Source organism: Budorcas taxicolor, chromosome 23, assembly GCF_023091745.1.
Source record: "Budorcas taxicolor isolate Tak-1 chromosome 23, Takin1.1, whole genome shotgun sequence".
In the NCBI taxonomy this organism is placed as follows: Eukaryota; Metazoa; Chordata; class Mammalia; order Artiodactyla; family Bovidae; genus Budorcas; species Budorcas taxicolor.
In genome coordinates this window covers 48,645,073-48,665,469 of record NC_068932.1, presented here as the reverse complement: position 1 = coordinate 48,665,469, position 20,397 = coordinate 48,645,073, and the positions used below count along the sequence as shown (strand labels likewise).

The 20,397-nt window shown below is 49.3% G+C and overlaps 1 protein-coding gene across 2 annotated transcripts in view; it reads right to left on the bottom strand.

The window, feature by feature from the left end:
- Positions 1-8,536, bottom strand: part of GLRX3 (glutaredoxin 3) — a 31,908-nt gene extending 23,372 nt beyond the window's left edge. For both annotated transcript variants that reach the window (XM_052660855.1, XM_052660856.1), the window contains exons 1-2: positions 8,425-8,536; positions 2,616-2,724 (exon numbers count right to left, since the gene is read on the bottom strand). In XM_052660855.1, coding sequence (XP_052516815.1) covers positions 2,616-2,724; positions 8,425-8,513 — 198 coding nt within the window. In that variant the 5' untranslated portion in view covers positions 8,514-8,536. The remainder of the gene's footprint in view (positions 1-2,615; positions 2,725-8,424) is intronic.
- Between the last annotated feature and the right edge of the window lie 11,861 nt (positions 8,537-20,397).

Here is a 20,397-nt window from a genome sequence, read left to right as displayed (position 1 = left end):
TGGACCATGAATTTGACCAGTGGCCCCAATTTCACCACCCAAAACTATTCTTCCTCTTTCCCACACCACCACCAGACACTGTATCTTGAAATAGTCTACTGACCAAACAATTTTGATTTAATGATAAATGTGTATTCCCATTGTAGTTAAAGTGCTAACAAACTGACTTCACATAATTTGAAATGCAAAGACACCTGACATCTTAATTAGCTATTTAGTCTTATTCTGAATAAATGTAAGGTTTCTGTGAGACCTCAAGCAACAGACATAACTAGTGTGTGTCCTCCAAGCCCTCGGAGGTGTGAGAAGGTCAGGGAAGAGCCCCGCCCCAGGTCCTGACTGGACCAGGCAGCCAATGCAGGCCACCACAACGGCAGGCATCCAGGAAGTGAGGGGGTTCAACGCAGTGACTGAAATCTTGCCTTTCAGCAACCTATTCCAATGGGCACAAACTACTGGGATTAAAAAACAAAAAAAATGTATGCTAGGTTTTCTCAGATGTTATTTTACCATCTTCTACAAAATAAGGAATTGATGATCACCAAACTTTAGAATCAGAGTATTAAAAACACAGTGTTTAAGATCGTCCTATGCAATGATTCTGTAAATCTAAGTCATAGAATGAACTAATCTCTATACTTCAAGTCAAAAATGCCAAACAACAGCAGTCGTTAAAAAAAGAAAAAGACCAAGAAATCAAACTGTAAGAAACAGAGTGACAGGACGGCGGTTCTCTGGACTGGAAGAGTCACAGAGCTCTCACTGAGCAAGCTGCCTTCAGCTGGACCACACGCCCCTCCTCTGGAAAACGCCATCGCCGCTCTCCAGTCCCTCACCTCTCCCGGGCTGACCACGGCTCAGCACTGTGGCCTTTAATCACCTACCTTCCGAACTCCATGCAAATGACCTTCGCCTCTGAAGATGTCTAAGAAAAGAAAACTATGCCACAGGCTGACTCCCCAGAAAGTAACAACACCTGAGCAAACTACCCATGTAAACCTGTCACCCTCTCTGAACAGCAGGTACAGTCGGGGTCAGGTATCCCCAACAGATATGGGCTCCCAACCCTTGGCTTGCCGAGACACTTAAGCACTTGAACAACTTAAAATCTCACTGCCAAGTCCGGTACTGATGTGAGAAGTAATTCTATAGTCACTTTAAATGAATCATTCAAATGGCAGCTAAGAACAATGTGTTACCTAAACCAGCAACAGGATACGCATAAAAGCAGTCTCACAGCAATTACCGCTGTCTCAATTAATCTCAAGACTGAAATGTTTAATCATTTATTTCACTTGTAATCGTTATCTTTTATCACTGACCAAACATGCAGTTTTAATGTCCACTTCTATTATTTATAGTGGACATTTTAAGGTTGTATTCTAAGGTTACATTACACATTTCATTGGAATTTTAAACAAGTCCTTAAATTTTAAAAAGCTAACTATTCATACATGCTCTATCTGCATAAGGAAACACTGCAAGGATTCATACAAGATTAATGCAAGAGCTACTTGTGGGACGGGACGGCGGGCTGGTGAGGAGTAGGCTGGGCCTTCTCAGTGGACTTCTTCCTGCACTGTTTTGATTCTGAACCATCTAAACGCAATCAATACCTGTTCAAAGGACACATACTTAAACAGAAACTGTCTGAAAAGTGTATCAGCCGCTATACAAATAAATTAATGTGTCAGAATTCTGGGTCTTCGGTTTATATAAAAAATGGCACACACACAAATACAGTTGACATCACTTTTGACTCCATATACTTGCCAACACATCCTCTAGCTATTCTTTTTAAAAAATCAGGCTTTGGGGTTTTGTCTGCTTTTTTAAACCCTAAAGATTCAGCTTCTGAATACAGGGTATGCCTCCCTTCCCAAAAGTTCATTTCTAAAACACTCAACTCACATGTTGGCCATGTTGTCTCAATTAAGTCCTGACTGATACATTAAATGTACTAACACCAAGCGAGCTCGTTCGTAACTCTCACTGTCCTAGACCTGCCTACCCAGGAGGGACACCAGGAATGAGGAGGCTGGAGCAGAGCAAGGACGAAGAAGGCCACACGCAAAGTGAGCGAAACAGGCAGCCAGGGGGAGGCTGCTTCCTTCTCCCTCTGCTTCCACAACGCGACACAGAGACTCTGGTTTCCCTGCAGGCCGGCGCTGACTGGACCCCTGGCAGCAAGCTCTCCCTACTCCCCTGCTCCCTGCAGCCCTCACACACCTTTCTTGAATCACTCTCCATGTCCCACTTAGCTTTTCAATGAAGCAAGTCTTGTTAATATCTCTACTGCACAAAACCACAATTACCCACAATGAATGATCTTGCCTGCGAGTGCCCACGTAAACCCTCTCCTGACTGCCCATCCTATCCTCCCACCCAAGCGTGTATTCAGGAAAGTGTAATGAGTTTTACACCACTCCCCGCTTGAAAAATATAAAACCATTTTAAGATTTTTTAAGAATAATCTACTGTGAAAATAACAGATCCCAACACCACCTCTGAATATGAGGAATCCCACACCACCACTCCTTTCTATGTCAATAAAATGTAGTCTATCCCATAAACCAGAATTAGACTCCTGAGACGTGACACTGAAAGCACAGTACCTTCACAAATGAAGCTTGTGGGTGCTCTTTGGCGAGCTCGGCCATCACGCCGTTCATCTGCACGCACTGAGGAGCCCATGGTGCCCAGAAATGGACCACAAGAAGGGACCTGCAAATCCGTAAAATGCAGACTTTCAAAATACAGCAGCTTTAGAAATAAGCAAATCACGATAAATTCTATTACCAAAGAAACCTTCCAAGGACCGCCTGAATTGTTTTTGTACTGCTAGAATCTTGTATTAAACACAGGCTGAAATATGATTTCAAGGACTTCTTTTGGATGAATTTTCAAGTTAATGTCATTTTTTGAATTAATACTTAGCTCACATAAAGTGGTTCTGAATATTCACCCACCTCAACTACTAGCCATGTAAATTAACCCTATTTTGAGACCCTGTGGAAACTAGATTTCTGCAGTCAGGGCACAAAGTTTGTGAAAAATGACTGTATATGCGTTACTACTATTAATGCTAGTCTTTTTAAACATGGTATTGTGATGAAATGATCATAGGAATAGGAATAAAATGGGGCAAATGAAGTATATAAGCAGAAAACAAGGAAAAACATAGAACTGCTTTTTACACAAACTTTCTTATATTATGCTACAAAGTATTTTCTAAAAATTGACAGTATGAACAGACAGAATAGTGGACTAATAAACTGTTGATGAAATCCTTAGAAATCTCAGTATACATCTATTAACTATTTTCATATAAAATTACCTTGGCAAAGATACCTTTAAGGCTAACCTCATACTCAACTGAAAAACCCTTCACTTTTACAGAACTCTAAATTTGACCAGTTGCTTCAGTCGTGTGCAACTCTGACCCCATGGACTGTAGCCCGCCAAGCTCCTCTGTCCATGGGATTCTCCAGGCAGGAATGCTGGAGTGGGTGCCGTGACCTTGCCGACCCAGGGAGAGAACCTGAGTCTCTCGTGGCTCCCGCATTGCCAGGCAGGTTCTTTAGCACCAGCGCCACCTGGGAAGCCCAAATTCAAATACAATCTCTCTCAACTGCAAAAAGGCTTCCCTCATAGATCAGCTGGTAAAGAATCTGCCTACAATGCAGGAGACCCCAGTTTGATTCCTGGGCCGGGAAGATCCCCTGGAGAAGGGATAGGCTACCCACTCCAGTATTCTGGCCTGGAGAATTCCATGGACTATACAGTTCACGGGGTCACAAAGAGTAGGACACGACTTAGGACACGACTGAGCAACTTTCACTTTCAACTACAAAAAAATCTGAAAGCTCAGGAAAACCCATTGAAAAATACGTTACAAGGAGAAAAAAACAAAGACAATTAAACTTGGGCAAGGAAAGAAGTAATCAACTGTTAAACCATTAAAATAATACAGCTGAGAAGAGAAGGGGCTTAGTACCTCCAAGTTTCTGGCTTAGTGACTTAGGTAGCGGTGGCACTGCCACGAATCACAGCCCAGAGCTGGCAACCTGAGAGGAAAGGAAGTCTAGTGGGCTGTTGCTGCCGCTGCTGCTGCTAAGTTGCGTCAGTCGTGTCCGACTCTGTGCGACCCCATAGACGACAGCCCACCAGGCTCCCCTGCCCCTGGGATTCTCCAGGCAAGAACACTGGAGTGGGTTGCCATTTCCTTCTCCAATGCAGGAAAGTGAAAAGTGAAAGGGAAGTCGCTCAGTCGCGTCCGAATCTTTGTGACCCCACAGACTGCAGCCCTCCAGGCTCCTCCGTCCCTGCGGTTTTCCAGGCGAGAGCACTGGAGTGGGGTGCCAAAACAGTGGGCTGTTAGTGACAGGGGGGCTCAGGAGAGAAGTCCACACATGACCTGCAGATCTCTGAATCAAGAGGTGGTGCGCACCACCCTCATCCACGCCGGAGGATAAAGAAGGGGCTGAGGGCAGAGCCTCTGGGGCTCGTCAACACCAAGTCAAGAGAGACGGAGGGAAAGGAGTCCTGGCAGCGGACCAGAGAAGGTTCAGGGGCCAGGAAGGGAGGGGGACAGCCATCACACGGAGCAGGAAGAGTGACCAGCAGCGGCAGTCATTCCAGCAGGTGAGAGAAGTGGTGTGTGGACCACCGAGCTGAGGATGAGGAAATAAGCTGCCTGGAACCTACTAGGTAAGAGACTGGGCTGTTAACAGAGAGAGAGCAAGGATCCAGACAGATCAAGGGACGGGCTTTTTTCAGTGCAAGAACATCTTCATAGTTTATTCTGTGAGGGGACAGTGCAAATGAGAGGGAGAGGCTGAGGACATGAGATTCGAGGTCTCAGAGGTGGCAGGACAGGGGAATCTAGAGCAGAGAAGAATTCAACTTGAGAAGAAGACAGTCTCCTCTGGGTCAGGAGCAAAGGAATCAAGAATGGGTAAAGTGAAAGAAAGTGTTAGTTGCTCAGTCGCGCCCAATTCTTTGCAACCCCATGGACTGTAGCCTGTCAGGCTCCTCTGTCCGCGTGATTCTCCAGGCAAGAATACTGGAGTGGGTTGCCATTTCCTTCTCCAGGGGATATTCCTGACCCAGGAACCGAACCTGGGTCTCCTGCATTGCAGGCAGATTCTTTACCGTCTGAGCCACCAGGAAGCCCCTAGAGTGGGAAAAGCTACAAGCAAATCTGTTGGGTTGGGGGAGGGGCAAGTAGAAGCAGCAGTCTGATGAGGCTACTGAAGTCCTATTTTCCCAGGCAGGAAGCAAGGTCTTGTGCTGAAACAAAGGACAATGGAGGACAAGGGCCACAGACAGGACCGAGGAAGAAGGGACACTGCCTGGGACACAGAGAGCAGGAGGCTCCAAAGGAAGAGCCACTGAAGGCAGGAGAGGAACACACGGTCAGGCCCCCACTCCACAGGCCCCGCTGTATCTGGAACTCGGGAGCTTTGGCCCATGGGCAGAGACCGTGGAGGAAGTACTGAAACTTCACCAAGTACTGCTTCCTCTTCTCCTCGCCCGTGCAGCTGGGCTACTTTACCACTTCTTACCAAACTGAAAAATGATTTTTAAAATCAAAATATTCAATGATTAAAAGGATAGAGTGAGACAACACTTTTATATCCCACTGGTAAAAGTTCAGTTGGAAACTTTCAGAAATTTCTTGCACCACTTTCAAGGATCCATCCTACAGCAATCATTAAAGAGACAAAGATGTGTGTATATGACTACTTCCCCAGTGTTTTACACAGCAAATAACTGTAAAAATCTATTATTCAGCAACATCGTTTTCTTAGCAGTCATAAAATATTATAAAGTCATTAAAAATCGTATCTCAAAGAACATTTAATAACATGGGAAAACACAAAGAGTACATTTTTTAAAAATTAAAATAGGTTACAAAACTTTTTAACAGTAAGTGTCAACGTAAGGAAAAAGAAAAAGTACACATATACAGCTTAAATTCCATCATTACTAATGTGGCTTTGAAAAGTAATTTAACTTCCACATCTGTGAAACAGCAATAATACCCTGAGAGGTTGGGAAGACCAAACAAAAATATGTAAGCCCCTTAAAAACGTTAAAGAATGACATTAATGTTCTTTTAAATTATCCACGTTTTTCTCATTTTTAGATGCTTAGCTTCTACTTTCCAATTAAGTGAACAACGCCCAAGATCACGAGGATATAAGCCTGAAACATACACAGACGCTGCCACCCGCTCCAGATGGCCCACTGCTCTCTCCATCGTCACGGACAGCTCAAGGCACAGGGTGCACTGTTTAAGGAAAAACCTTCACAGAAGATGAGGTTCAAATCCTAACTGCTGCTGCTAAGTCGCTTCAGCCGTGTCCGACTCTGTGCGGCACGGCTCCATCGACGGCAGAATCCCCCGTCCCTGGTATTCTCCAGGCAAGAACACTGGAGTGGGTTGCCATTTCCTTCTCCAATGCATGAAGGTGAAAAGTGAAAGGGAAGTCACTCAGTCCTGTGGACTCTTAGCGACCCCATGGACCGCAGCCCACCAGGCTCCTCCCTTCATGGGAGTTTTCAGGCAAGAGTACTGGAGTGGCGTGCCATTGCCTTCTCAAATCCTACTCCTGTGCTTTTAAACAATATGATGAACCTCGGTTCTTTGTCAGTAAAAGAATTAGTGGTCAGTAAATTGCTGTCTCTCTGTTCCTTCAGATGTTCTGCTCCTGAAGTTATTCCTGTGCAGATAACACTAACTACCATGTATTAAGATCATGTAGTATTAGACTACATTAGTTAAACATTTTACAAATGGGCAAAACGTTAATTACTCTGCAAATGGGTATTAATATTCCCACTGTATAGACTAACAGGTTTCAGTAACATATAAACATGTGATGACTTAGGCAAAAAACATTTTCAATTCACATGAAATTTTAAGATTGAGAAGCGATGATCTGTCAAACAGACGTTAAATGGCATTAACAAGTACTACTTCATATTCTGAAATGCTGCCATTTCCACCAAAAGGAGCAGAGATCTGTTCCTTCCCCAGATGCCAAGCACCATTTCCCACGTGCCCATCTAAAGGAATCATTTCAGTGTTAATACCTTTTGGATGCGTTCTTGCCACTGCTCTGTACCTGGGTCATTTCACCTACAGGCCAGTGGCAAGAACGCATTCAAACGGTATTAACACTGAAATTTTAACCGACTGTGACGTCTTAAGGACATTTACGTTTTAAAAAAATGAAACATAGAATCAAAAACGCCAAACACACCAACAGCAAAGTAGTCTTCATCCTCCTCGGGAGAGGGTGACCACGGTTCTGTCTGCTTCGGGTTTCTGTCCTCATGACGTCAGGCGCTGTTTACTTAAGATGGGTACACTGAGCGTTTATTAAGGACAGATCCACACAAGCCCGGCTCCTTCCAAAGGCCGCCTCCGGGCCGCATCCCTTTTCATCAATGAGTCAACGTCATTCCCCACGCACCCGCCTCCCCGGGACCACCTCTTTCACCAATTTTCCAAGTGAAGCTGTTCTGATGAACACTTCTCGGCACCGCGGCGAGGAAGACAGGGGCTCTCCCCTCTCACCCGCACCCCCACTCCCCCCCCCCCAGCCCCCTGCCACGCTCCCAGGGAGCTCCCCAGCTGCCTCCAACTCAAACTCGGGGCCGCATTCAGGTCCACACGCCCCACCGCCCTGAGCTCCGCGCAGGCTCTCTGCCCCCGGGAGCCTCCGAGAGCGCTCCCGCCCGCCGGCCACGCGCCGCCCACGGCCCTGGCCCCTCTCACCGCAGAGGACACCGAGGCCTGGGCAGGGCGCGAGCGCAGGGGAGGCCCAGGGCTGGCAGGGCGCTGAGCGCGGGGCGGGTGCCCGGGCGAGGGCTCGACTTGGCCGAGGCGGAGAGACCGCCCGGAGGCCCCGCGCGCCCGCCGGCGCTGCCCCGCAAGTTGGGGGGCGGGGGGCGGCGTTTCTGGGTACCCGCCAAACGGGCCCACCGCGCGCCGCGGGTCTCCTCCCGACGCCTGCCCCCAGGGCGACAGGCAGGCGGGCCAAAGCAGAACCGAGGGCGGCGGAGCGCGCCCAGGACGCGGGAGAGCCCGGTCCAGCGCCCGGGCCGGCGCGCGCGGCCCGACCACGAGCGCCCTCCGACGCCAACTGCCGGCCTCCCCGCGGCGTGCGCCCGGGCCGGCGCGGCGAGGGGCCGCGGTCCCCGCGCCCACCCTCGGCCCGGCGCTGCGTCCCCGCGCCCCCGCGCAGCCTCGAGCCCTGGGTCTGCGGCGGACCCGCTCCCGCAGCGGGGCGGGGGCCCGGGCTCGGGGTCCGGGCCGCCCAGGCTGGGCCGCGCGTGAGGGAGCCGGGCAGTGCGCCCGTGAGGCCGGCCCCCGCCGCGACCCTCGCCCCTGCCGCCCGCCGCCTCGCTCACTTGGCTCCGAGGCGCAGCAGTTCCTCAAACTGCCCAGCTGAGCCGACCTCCACCACCGCGGCCGCTGCCTCAGCCGCCCCCGCCGCCATGCTGCCGCCGCCAGACAAGAGCAATCGAGCGCGGGCGGCCGATGGGGGCGGGGCGCGGGCCGCGGCGCAGGAAGCCCCGCCCCCGGCCGTCCCGGCGGCACCGCCCCCTACCCGCCCCGCCCCCCAGGGCCGCGTGCCCGCCCAGAGCTGGTTGACCATCCCGGGGCTGCTGCGTCCGGCCGGCCAATTAGGACCCTGGCCGCCGGGGCTCTGGACGCTCAGGAATCCTGACCTCCGGAGCTCCTGAAGTCAGGGCTTCCTGCGATCCTAGAAGCTCCTAAGGCAGCTGGGAGAAGGGTGTACGCGTGTGTTTGTGTGTGTGTGTGTGAGACGTGAGTGTGTATTTGAGTGAGTGAAGGCGCCCAGTCGTGTCCGACTCTGCGATCCAATGGACTGCAGCCCGCCAGGTTCCTCTGTCCATGGGATTCTCCATGGCAAGAATACTGGAGTGGGTTGCCATTTCCTTCTCCAGGGTATCTTCCCTACCTGGGTCTCCCACACTGCAGGCAGACTCTCTACCATCTGAGCCACCAGGGAAGCGTGTATTTAACAAGCTGAAATTTTAGTCCAAAAGGTAGGGATGGAAGAATGGGAGATCAGGGGAAGGGAGGTTGCGCCCTCCCCGAACCTCAACGCTGACAAGGAGTTTCGAATTCGGCCCTGAAGAACCCGAAGCCGCGTCAGCACACGGCCCACCATCACCCACTGTGAGATCAGGCCCGGCTCCACGCCCCGCGCCCCTCTAACCTCAGGCCTCCCCCGGCTCCCCTCGGCACCTCCTGATGCTGACGCTCCAGGCAGTGTCCCCTCCCACCTTTCCACCACTGCTTCGCACTCCTCTCCAGCCTGCGTGACCTTGTCCATGGTCCCGGCAGCCTCCATTGCCAGGGAAACCTCCCGCAGAGCGCCCTCCCCTGCCTCCGGTGCCCATGGCTGGGGGAGGGCCGGGGCTGGGGCGGGGGTGGTCTCTTTAAGGCTCCCCCCAGACCAGCCCCGGCCTTGTCTCCAAAGCGGCCCTCCTCCTGGATCCCAGGTTCACTACCGCCATTGCTTCCAGCCAGACACGTAGGGCTCCTGGGCTCTTCTGGCTCTGTACCGGGTTGGAGGACAGGCCCCGCGGAGCCGCCCTCAGGTGTTCAGGGCTCCTGTGCGCCTTGGACTGCGGGCACACCTCACCGTGTTAGAAGCGTCTGTGGTCTCGCATCAAGGGCAGGAGCTGTGTCTCCATCCCAGAGCCTGAGTGAGAGCCCGGCACGTCGTAGGTGCTGTGAACCATGTTCTCTACTTGGGGCCGGGGGGGAGGGGGGGGCGAAGTGGACTTACGGAGTTTCAGAGACTCATTATCAAAAGAAGTTCATGCAGGGTATCCAGTGAATAATCTTTACAGTGATTGCATGTCGAAATATACTGGGTTGTGTGAAATATATTATTAAAATTAGATTTACTTCTTTCTACCCTTTAAATGGGGTTTCCCTAGTAGCTCAGTTGGTAAAGAATCTGCCTGCAATGCAGGAGACCCAGGTTCGATCCCTGGATTGGGAAGGTCCCCATGGCAACCCACTCCAATACTCTGGGGAATTCCATGGACAGAGGACCTGGTAGGCTACAGTCCATACAATCGCAAAGAGTCGGACATGACTATGTGACCAACTTTCACTTTTCACTTTCACCCTTTAAACATGGTTGCTAGAGATTTTTAAAGTGTGCAGGTGACTCATTTTGGGCTCACTTTGTGTTTCCTCTTGGGCAGCATTGTGCCAGTGACTGAAAGGGGCCTTTAGTTACACTTGTGCCTCTGCCTGAGAAGATGCAACTGAAGATGGTAAATTACCTGAATGTGATCAAAATAGCACAGAACAAAAAAACACACAAAAAGTACACCTGAGGAAATGGAGGAAGATGGACAGATTGTATGAATATCCACATCCTAGTTATGATATTGTACTACAGTGTTTCAAGATGCTGTCCTTGGGAAAAACCATACACAGAATCTCTTTGTGTTATTTCTTATAACTGTGTGCCTGCTGAGTCGCTTCAGTCATGTCCAACTCTTTGCAACCCTACGGACTGTAGTCTGTCAGACTCCTCTGTCCATGGGATTCTCCAGGCAAGAATACCAGAGTGGGTTGTAACTGCATGTGACCCTACAATTATTTTTAAATAAAAAGATTATTTTTATTAAAAAGTAAATAAAATCTAGACGTTATAATGAAAAATGCAACAAGAGGGGAGAAAACAGCATGTTGCACCACAAGGTGTTTGCTCTGATGACCAACTTTAAACAGAGTTGTATAAACACAACATATTACTGTATAGGTGAATGTCACAAAGAAAAAGTCTTCAGAAGGATGTGCCCCGAAGAGTTAGGAAAGCTTGCTCCCAGAGAGTGAGAACAGAGGAGTTTTAATATTTGTTGATTTGACTGTGCCAGGTCTTAGCGGTGGTGGCGCAGTGGATCTTCGCTCTTCATTGTGGCATACAAATTTTTAGCTGCAGCATGTGGGATCTAGTTCCCTGACCAGGGATCAAACCCAGGCCCCCAGCATTCGGAGCACAGAATCTTAGCCTCTGACTACCAGGGATGTCCTCTCCTTGGATATCTGCCCTTTTCGCAGTTACCACTGTTGCATCAACAGGTCTAATGTTCAGCAGGTGAGTCTCTGAGCTCGGCAATAAAAACCACTCCACGAAGCCCTGAGCCCCAGCCATGTACCAGGGCTTGTCACATCTGAGTTACAGGCAGACAAGGTTATACACAGCCACAGGGTGCTTTTCAGCTTTCCAAAGCCCCTGCTCTTTCCAGTCCATGATGCAAAAACGTCACTGCCTGTGATACCTAGCCAAACTTGGGTCCACTTGCCTGGCCCGGTAAGGCCTATCTACCGGCCCCAGGTTTCCGGGGGGGCGGCGCGGAGAGAAAAGTGCAGCATTTATTGCAGCCAAGGTGCTGCACCCTGCGTCTGTGAATTGACCCCAGTTCAAAAAGAGACGTGTGAGTGTGCTTGAGGTGTAATCATGTTTGGTGACAGCTAACATTTCAGCGCTTCTGAGTAGGTGAGGACGTATTTTAGCCATCCCATTTTTGAGAGCACATTATTCCCTCTTGGGCCCAAGAGTTACTCCCCAGCAGGGCGAGTGCTGAGTGCTAGGTGGGCACAAATGACCCAGGCGGAGAAAAACACCTACCCGGTCACGATAGATGAGGACTTGGAATCGGCTTCCCACCTGGCTAAATCTTTGCAGACCCTGTGTCGAGGAGCTGAAAGACACACAGGTTTTTAATGAGCAAAGCATGGCACTGAAAAGTGTTGTTACTCAGGTAAAATGGTCAATACTTCCTTTGCTTTAAGAGGGAGTCTTAAATCCTAATTACTCCTCCCCCAAAGACCAGTTGAGAATAACCCAACTGGAGGAAACTAATTTCCTCAGGAATTTCACTGTTACAAGATTGATGGAGCCCCCCTGCAGAGAAGCAGAGAACCTGTAAGTTCAGTAGATTTGCACCTGAAGGATACATGCTTTAATTCCTGTTCTCAAGCTGCGATAACATCTTCTCAAGCTACTGTAAAAGGCATAAATGAGCACCCACACCTCTGCTCCCGGGAAGGCGTCCTCCTGGACTGGGGCTGTCTCCTGGGGTGGCCCCGAGGTGGGGGAGGGGGGTGGTGTTATGACCACAGACCATGGCTGGCCACAGGCCTGGGAGGGCTGAGCAAACAATCCTCCCCAAGAGCCCCAAAAGGTCACCCCCATTGGAACTCCCCAGCCCTGCCAGCCACCAGGGCACAATCCTGCTCAGGGGCCTGGAATGAGAATGAGGTAACTAAGAGGTGGATGGTCTGTGTTCTGCCCCTCAGGAGCCCCCAAGGACTTTCACCCCGCTATCCATCAGCTTTGAGGGCTCTGAGAATGGGCCTTGGGAAGGTTGCCTCACAAATGATGTTGAGATAAACTGGACACACGGGGGTCCCACCAAGTGACCACCCCTTGTTCTCTGTGGCGCAAGGGCCTCCTCGGCAACTGAGATGCTCCAACTGTCTTCCTAATAGCCAAGAACTAGTCTGGGATACGGAGGTGGAAATGGGTGTGAGGTTTCCTCTGTCAACCCTTGGGAGCCCTACACGCGATCCTAGCAAAGTCTGGCCAATTTTCTGTCCCCTTCCTTACCAGGAACTGCTTTTATTGGAAGAACTCTATGTATATGCTGGCTATAAAGGTTGTTTATGCTGCCATAGCAAGATTTTTATTGGTTGTATTTTTGCTGCACTTGCTTGAAAAATAATTATTTTCAAAGAAAAGAAGAATTACATGTCCAGTAAACTAAATAAGACTCATGTTTATTAGGGACCCTCTGACAGCTCCTCAAATGTGAAAAAAGATTTCGAAGCAGTGAATGGACAATTTATGGGCAAGTTTATTTGTAAAACAGATTTCAAGACATACTTCATCTTGGCTCCGCCAATAAAAATACATTTCATTTCTTTTCAGAAGTGTGTGCTCTCTGATGGTTTCATAGTAATCCCGTTTCCCCTAAGAAGGTGGGACAGTGTGGATACATGTGCGCCCACTAACCTAATCTAGGACTGGGCTGAATGATTTGGGATTGCTGTATGCCAAAAAAAAAAAAGATGTGACCACATCTCATAAGGTGCACTCTAGAAGAAACATATTTATAAGAAATGAAGTTCACAAATCTTGATCTAATTGCTACAATCTTCAAAATCTCTTTAGCCAAAATCATTTTTAAACACACTTCTAGCTGTTAGCAATTTATCAGAGGAAATTCATCTTGAGAGCCGACGGCCCATTTTCCATCCCCTGCATCAATTCTAATTTGTCTTCCTCGGAGGACCAGCTAGGGCAGCAGGTGCCGGTTGTAGAGCCAGTTTCCAGGCTGTAGGTGGCACCAGCCGCTTCTTCAGCCTGGGGAAGGAGCATCCTTTGTTGAGTGGTTTCTTTATTCAACCTGGAGACGCCACAATTCAGGATTAACCCAAACTGATGCTCTATCTTGATGCTCTGTCTGTAGAGGCTCTGTTGATCCTCCGAAAACATGCTTCACCCCTGACCTGACAATTTTTAATACCTTCTCCTGCCTTCTCAGTTCAACCAGCAGCATATGTGAGGTGCTGTAAAATGTACCGAGTCTGTCCCGTACAGATGAAAGAGGCTAGTACGGGGGCCGGGGCTGGGATGTGCGGTAAGAGAGGAGGAGAAACTCGCATACACGCTGCTACGCACACCTTTGTCTACCCGACGGTTCGGTTTTCTGCGTGACCACCCAGATACAGCTGTGATGACACTTTGTTGATCATGAGTGTACAGCGTCACTGTGTACGTTTGTATGCAGCTGTGTGTTGTCTTGAGTCAAACGTTTTACATATAAACGGTGGTGTGTGTGTGTGCAGGTGTGTGTGTGTGTGCGCGCGGATGTGTCTGTGTATTTATTCTCCAGGTTATTTTGGAGTTAATTTTCTGTTGCTGTTTGTAATTCTTGTTTAAGGATACAAACGGCTTTGCTGTCACAAACAAGATCCCTTGTAAAATCCGAGGTAATTCTAAAGCGAGCTAAGAAGTCTTAAGCAGTCAAGCCCCTTGAGGCTATGTGGCTCTGAGATGTCCTGTCTCAGAGGGGACCCTTCCACCCTGGAGTTCACAGGCCTTCTGTCCCACTGACCTTGGCGCTCTCGAGGGCCGCTTCTGCCTTTAACTCTCTCCTCACAGAGCGGATGTCTGGAGTGTCCAGCAAGTGCCGTGAGCAGAGCTGGCCCTTCCTACCCGTGCACGGAATTCAGGGTATGCTGAGAACACACACCCCTAAAGAATACACCCTACTGTGCAGTGCTGGTGGCCAAGCCACTGCCAGTCGGTGATTCTCCCACACGAGGACGGAGCCGTCCCAGCCAGGAGAGCTAGCTGGTTTAACCAGTAACACAACAATCCTAGGTTTGACAAAATGCCTCACAAGTCTGCCACACCTGCAAAGGCCTTCTTCCCAGCCTCTCTGTTACCTAAAAGATAACGGTGGCATTTCCTCCAGGTGTAGGGCAAAGGAACACCAAGTATCTTTTTTTAATCATCTGATATCTGTTTTCAAGTTCATTTATTTTACATGGAGGATAATCACTTAACAATACTGTGATGGTTTTTGCCACACATCAATACGACTCAGAAATCTGTGTTCTTGAACCTCTCCAGTGCTGTCAGGCAGGCTGTGTGAGCCTTGGCCGGCCACAGCCCCGCTGGAGTCCAGCAGGGACAGGCAGGGATGCTGGTGGTCTCCCACTGAGCAGCTGCGGGAGTCCCCCACCCCACAGCGTGGTGGCCGCTGCTCTTGCTGCAGCTCAGGGGCAACTCCAGGAAGGTGGAGGAATGGTACAATAACCCCAGATGATGGGAACAGACCTGGATTTGCATCAGATTCTGAAAGCGTTCCCAGGTCCCATGGTCTCTCGCCTGGCTCACCCACCTCAGATTACAATGGCTAGGATGATTTTTCTGTTAAAAAAGAAAAAAGAAAAGAAACAAAAATTTCTGACTTTAAATTTCTTCCTCTAGCACAAAACAAGAAAGGAAAAAGCAAACCACTGATTTTTAAATGATGCTTAGGCTCTATTGCCCTGTGAAAGTGAAAGTCACTCAGTCATGTCCATCTCTTTCCAACCCCATGGACTGTAGCCTACCAGGCTCCTCTGTCCATGGGATTCTCCAGGCCAGAATACTGGAGTGGGTAGCCATTCCTTTCTCCTTTCTCCTTTCCTCTTCCCGACCTAGCGAGCCAACCCAGATCTCCCACATTGCGGGTGGATTCTTTACCAGCTGAGCCACCACGGAAGTCCCCTGTAGTGTGTACATAAAATAAATGGGTCGGTTCCAGCCCCATTACTAGTGACCATCCCAAACCCACACATTTTGATAGGTGGTAAGTGCTCCCTTGCAAGCATTTATCACCTTGAACAGCAAATAAGTGTAACTTATATTCAGAACACACTTTGCCCGTTTGTTTCTTTATCCAGAGGATCCGAGCTCTATGCTCTTGCTATGTCTGTACTAATGCCACCATTCTGCTGTTCCTGACCCTTGGTACCCTCATGTTCCTTCCCTAAGACTTGGCAGACCTTTATTTTGTCTTATTTCAACTTTTGAAATAAAACACAAAAGTCTGAAAAGATAAACCTAAACCTGGGTCAGGATTTCACGTTCTCTTGATAAAGCAGCTAAACCTCCTTCAGAGTAAAGCAAAAACCTTAGCGACTCCATTATTAGCTCCAGCTTTAAGTTAGGATCTATTCTTCGCGCCTCTGTATGAAATAAGCTTCACTCTTTTAATTAGAATAAATATCTCATGTAAACATGTCGATGCCCACATGACCTTCAGACTTTCTAGCTATGACACATGTTCTTTTTTCAGTCCCTGGTCTGAAAAAAGACCTTCCCACGGCGGGGAAGGTCTCCTTCCTAAGATAAGAGGAGAAGTCGGGGCCTCCCAGAAGGCAGCCCTTTGCGGTGTGAACCTGAGGGAAGAAGCAAACACGGCCCCCAGCGCTGGCTCTGCCAGGCGCCGAGCCCCTCAGAGGTCAGGCCGCAGCGGCCCCAAGGCTGGGTAGCAAGAGGCAGGCTCCCAGGACCTCGGGGAGGTCGGCGGACGCAGCCTGCTACGCCACGCCCCCTGCTACGCCACGCCCCCAGCCCCTCCCCCGGAAGCCCCTCCCCCTGCAGCGCTGTGTCTGATGCCCACTGCCCCGGACGCTCAGGCCCTTCCGACGGGTGAGGACCCGGAGGCGGCTCCTGCCCCCCTGGATGAGAGGCTGGTTTTCCAGCTTCCACACATCCTCTGTCGCGGCTTCACAGCTAGAAATGACCAGATGCGCGTCACAGGGATTCCTGGCCACCCTGCTTTTTGCTCCCCTTGAATCAGGTCTTACCCCGCACCGAGTTATTATTGGGCATAACTGTATTTACCCTACAGAAACATGTCCTTTTACGACGGGACCTAAATATTAAATAACTGTGTTCTGGAATTCCTGTCCACTGCCGCAGCTGGGGGAGTTGAGTTTAGAAGAATCCGGAGGCCTACTCCCATCTCTAAATGAGGTGTTTTGTTTTAAGGACAGTGATAAACATCTTTAACACTGTTTAGCAATCCCTATGGGGGGATTTGTCTCTTCTTTACCGAAAGATGCAGTATGTGAGTTTGTGTGCCTTTGCTTTTGTTTTATAATTTCAAACAGTCAGAAAAGATGGCATTCACTGGCAATCAATTTATTTCGATTGATAAAAAGGGGTTAATAAAAGCCCCTCAGAAATAAAAAGAAGGTGACTAGTGATATATCTTTCAGGGAGCCTCCTTTCAGCTGCGCATAAACAGAGCAAGCTGTTTTACTTCTCCCCAATAAGTCTTCTCTCCTTGTTTTCTCTACCTACCGAGTCATTTATAATCCTTATTATTTCCAACCCACATGCTAACGCGGCCTCAGTCGTATTTCCACAGCCTGGGGCTTTCTCCTTACTATGTTGTGAGAGCCGAGAGGCAGGAACACCCTATAATTTATGTGAAAATACATGCCAAAAATGTATTGTCAAACATAGCCAATGTGACTTCATACACTTGCAAATAAAAAAATTTTAGGATGAAATATAAAACATCATGCTAAAATTTCCGCCTACTGCCGAAACATAGCACAGCACAGCACAGAAAGTACACTCGTGTCTGGCATTTAACAACCATTATGCAGCAATTAGAAGCAGAGGTAAGTTAAAATGAGATAAAATATTCAAATCTAAATGCTTTTGCAAGCACATTTGTGGCTTATTAATATTTTAATTTTTCTACAGCACCTACGTAGAAAACGCAAAGTGACAGACTATAAAATCCCTGCCCACTGTAGGTAGCAAGTGCTTACAGTCCCATTATGGGATGGATGGAGGCACATGCGTCTTACAGTATCATGCAAATCTCTAATTTGCACTGGTTGTAAAGCCTTTCAAATAATTTTCTATTTTTTGATTATCCCTGAAGAGCATATGTACAATGTCAGGAAATAATGTAGGGAAATGGCTTAGATCCCAAAGGTCTCGTGTAGGGATGTTATTTTGAAAGTTGAAAATGGTAGTTTATTATTATTGTTATTATCATTATGATTTGCCTTAATGAAATCAACCTGGATCATTATAAGGATTGCATTTAGAAAAATCTTATACTGAGTCTCGCCATAAAAAAATAATAACAACCTGAGCGAAAATAATGTGGAGATAAAACCATGACCCTTAGGAAGACGAACACGTGGTGACTTTCTAGAAAGACGGGCATCCTTCGAACGCTAACTGCCTTGGGATGGAGCAGCTGTCCATGGTGAGTGGGCCCCCGAGGTACCCATGTGCTGTCCACCTGGAGACCAAGGCAGGAGGGGCGGCTGCAGGCGGGGCCCTGAAGGCAGTCCTGGCCAGCCACTCTTTAGTAACGCTTTGACTGGGGTGCGGAAGCAAGAGATAAAATCACAGAGACAGGAGGTGAGGCAGTGGGTGACTTGTGCATTCCCATTGTTTCGGTGCCCCACCTGACATCCCAGGAACGCCGGCTGTCTCCAGCTGAAACTAGCCCAGAGTGGGCAGGTGACCCCACACAACTACCTCTGCTGAACGTCTTCATTCATCGGCTCAGCCCTGAGCACCCTTGCTGGGTCCCATCTGTGCTAGGCACTGGGGACACAGATTTTTAGGGAGAGAAGCCCTTGGCGGCACACTCCCACGCATGAACCACCTTGAGCGCCAAGGTGGGTGTTCAGAATAAAGATTATTCACGTCTGTGCACAGCAGAGGCGCCCCTTGAGGAAGCCCATGGGGGCTCTGTACCCACCAGCCATGCCTGGAAACTCGTGCGGGGACATCAAGGCCCCTGGGGCAACTAGCAGAGCTGTTTTGTTTGTGAACTGTTGCTGTGGTTTGCCTGGCCAAACTCACTGGGTTTCAGGAAGACCTGCGAGGTAAGGAGGAGGGTTTCCACGGGAACGAAAGGCGAGGGCAGGAGAAGACATCCAGACCGAGCTGTGTCTGAGTTCAGGCCCGCCCTTCAACCTTGTGCCGCCGCGTCTCTGAGGCTGACGGCTCTTTCTTTATCCGAACCTGAAGACAGACCTGCAGCGTTGCTGCGAAAGTGAAGTCGCTCAGTCGTGTCCGACTCTTTGCGACCCCATGGGCTGTAGCCTACCACGCTCCTCCATCCTTGGGATTTTCCAGGCAAGAGTGCTGGAGTGGGTTGCCATTTCCTTCTCCAGAGCATCTTCCCGACCCAGGGATGGAACCTGGGTCTCCCGCATTGTAGGCAGACGCTTTACGGTCTGAGCCACCAGGGAAATCCGCAGCGTTGCTGCGAGGGTGACAGCCAATCAAGGGTGCAGGAGTGACCACTAAAGATGGTTAGCGACCGGTGGGCGGGGACTCCCCGAGCGCGACTGCAGGCCAGGCTTCGCCCCGGGGAGGCCAGCCCTCCGGGAGGACACAGAGATCATCACTGGACGGAAAAGAAAGACGCTCGCTCCCCAGGGACGAGTGCCCTGGGGGACTGGAGCCAGGCAGATGGCGTGGTTGAGGGGGGGGTGGGGCGCTTAGCTTCTCTTGGCAGCGGATGGTTTCTTCAAGCTCCGGAAAATAAGGAGAGCTATTGCCGTTTAGGGAGACGCGTTTCCAGGCAAAGATGATAAACAGCATTGTCACAGAATAGCTAAAGAAATTGTGAATTTCAAAGGAATGAAATAGTCAATAATCTATACTAGTGCCCAAGGAAGTGCTGGGAACTTTTTTTAAAATAAGAGGGCAAGGAGAAAGGAAAGAGCATTTATTAAATACTTCCTATGTGCCAGGCTCTGTGCTTCTGGCTATCAATACGTAAAAGAGGGGCTTCCCTGGTCCCTGGTAGCTGAGCGGGAAAGAATCCACCTGCCAGTGCAGGAGACATGGGCTTGATCCCTGGGTTGGGAAGATGCCCTGGAGAAGGAAATGGCAACCCACCGCAGTATTATTTTTTACAGACGTCATTAAAGATTTAAAGGAGAAAGGCTAAGTCAGTGGAAAAGTAGAAGCAATGACTTTGCAACAGGTGAATCAAAACTTTCTCACCCCCTTCTCACAAGACATACACAGACACACAAGACATGTATGTGTGCACACAACCTCCCACCCATTAGAAGACTGTAAAGAGCATGCTATCAAAGGCAACCCACAGCTACTCCACGAAGCCCTGACGTCCCTGAGAGGCTTTACTCCCATTTTATAGATGAGGAGACTGAGGCTGTGAACACTCTTCTCAGCACACCTCACTAGTTAAGCAGACAGAACCTTTCCAGAATCTTCCTGGACTCCAAATGATCCAGCGCTTAGCTAGGAAAGACTAGAGGTTCCTCACACCAGCCACGGTGAACTGCAAATGTGCCAAGTACCACACATCCTGCTGGGCACTCTACAGGGTCTCACAGTAAACTTGGAGTGCCCCACTACATAAGGGACAGTACACACACACACACACACACACACACACACACACACACACAGTTGTTATTGTTCAATCACTAAGTCATGTCTGACTCTTTGTGACCTCATAAACTGCAGCACACCAGGCTCCTCTGTCCTCCGCTATCTCCCAGAATTTGCTCAGATTCATGTCCATTGAGTTGGTGATGCCATCCAACCATCTTATCCTCTGTCACCCCTTCTCCTCCCACCTTCAATCTTTCCCACCATCAGGGTCTTCTCCAATGAGTCGGTTCTTTGCATCATGTGGCCAAAGTATTAGAGCTTCAGCTTGAGCATCAGTCCTTCCAATGGATATTCAGGGTTGATTTCCTTTAGGATTGACTGGTTTTATCTCCTTGGTGTTCAAGAGACCCTG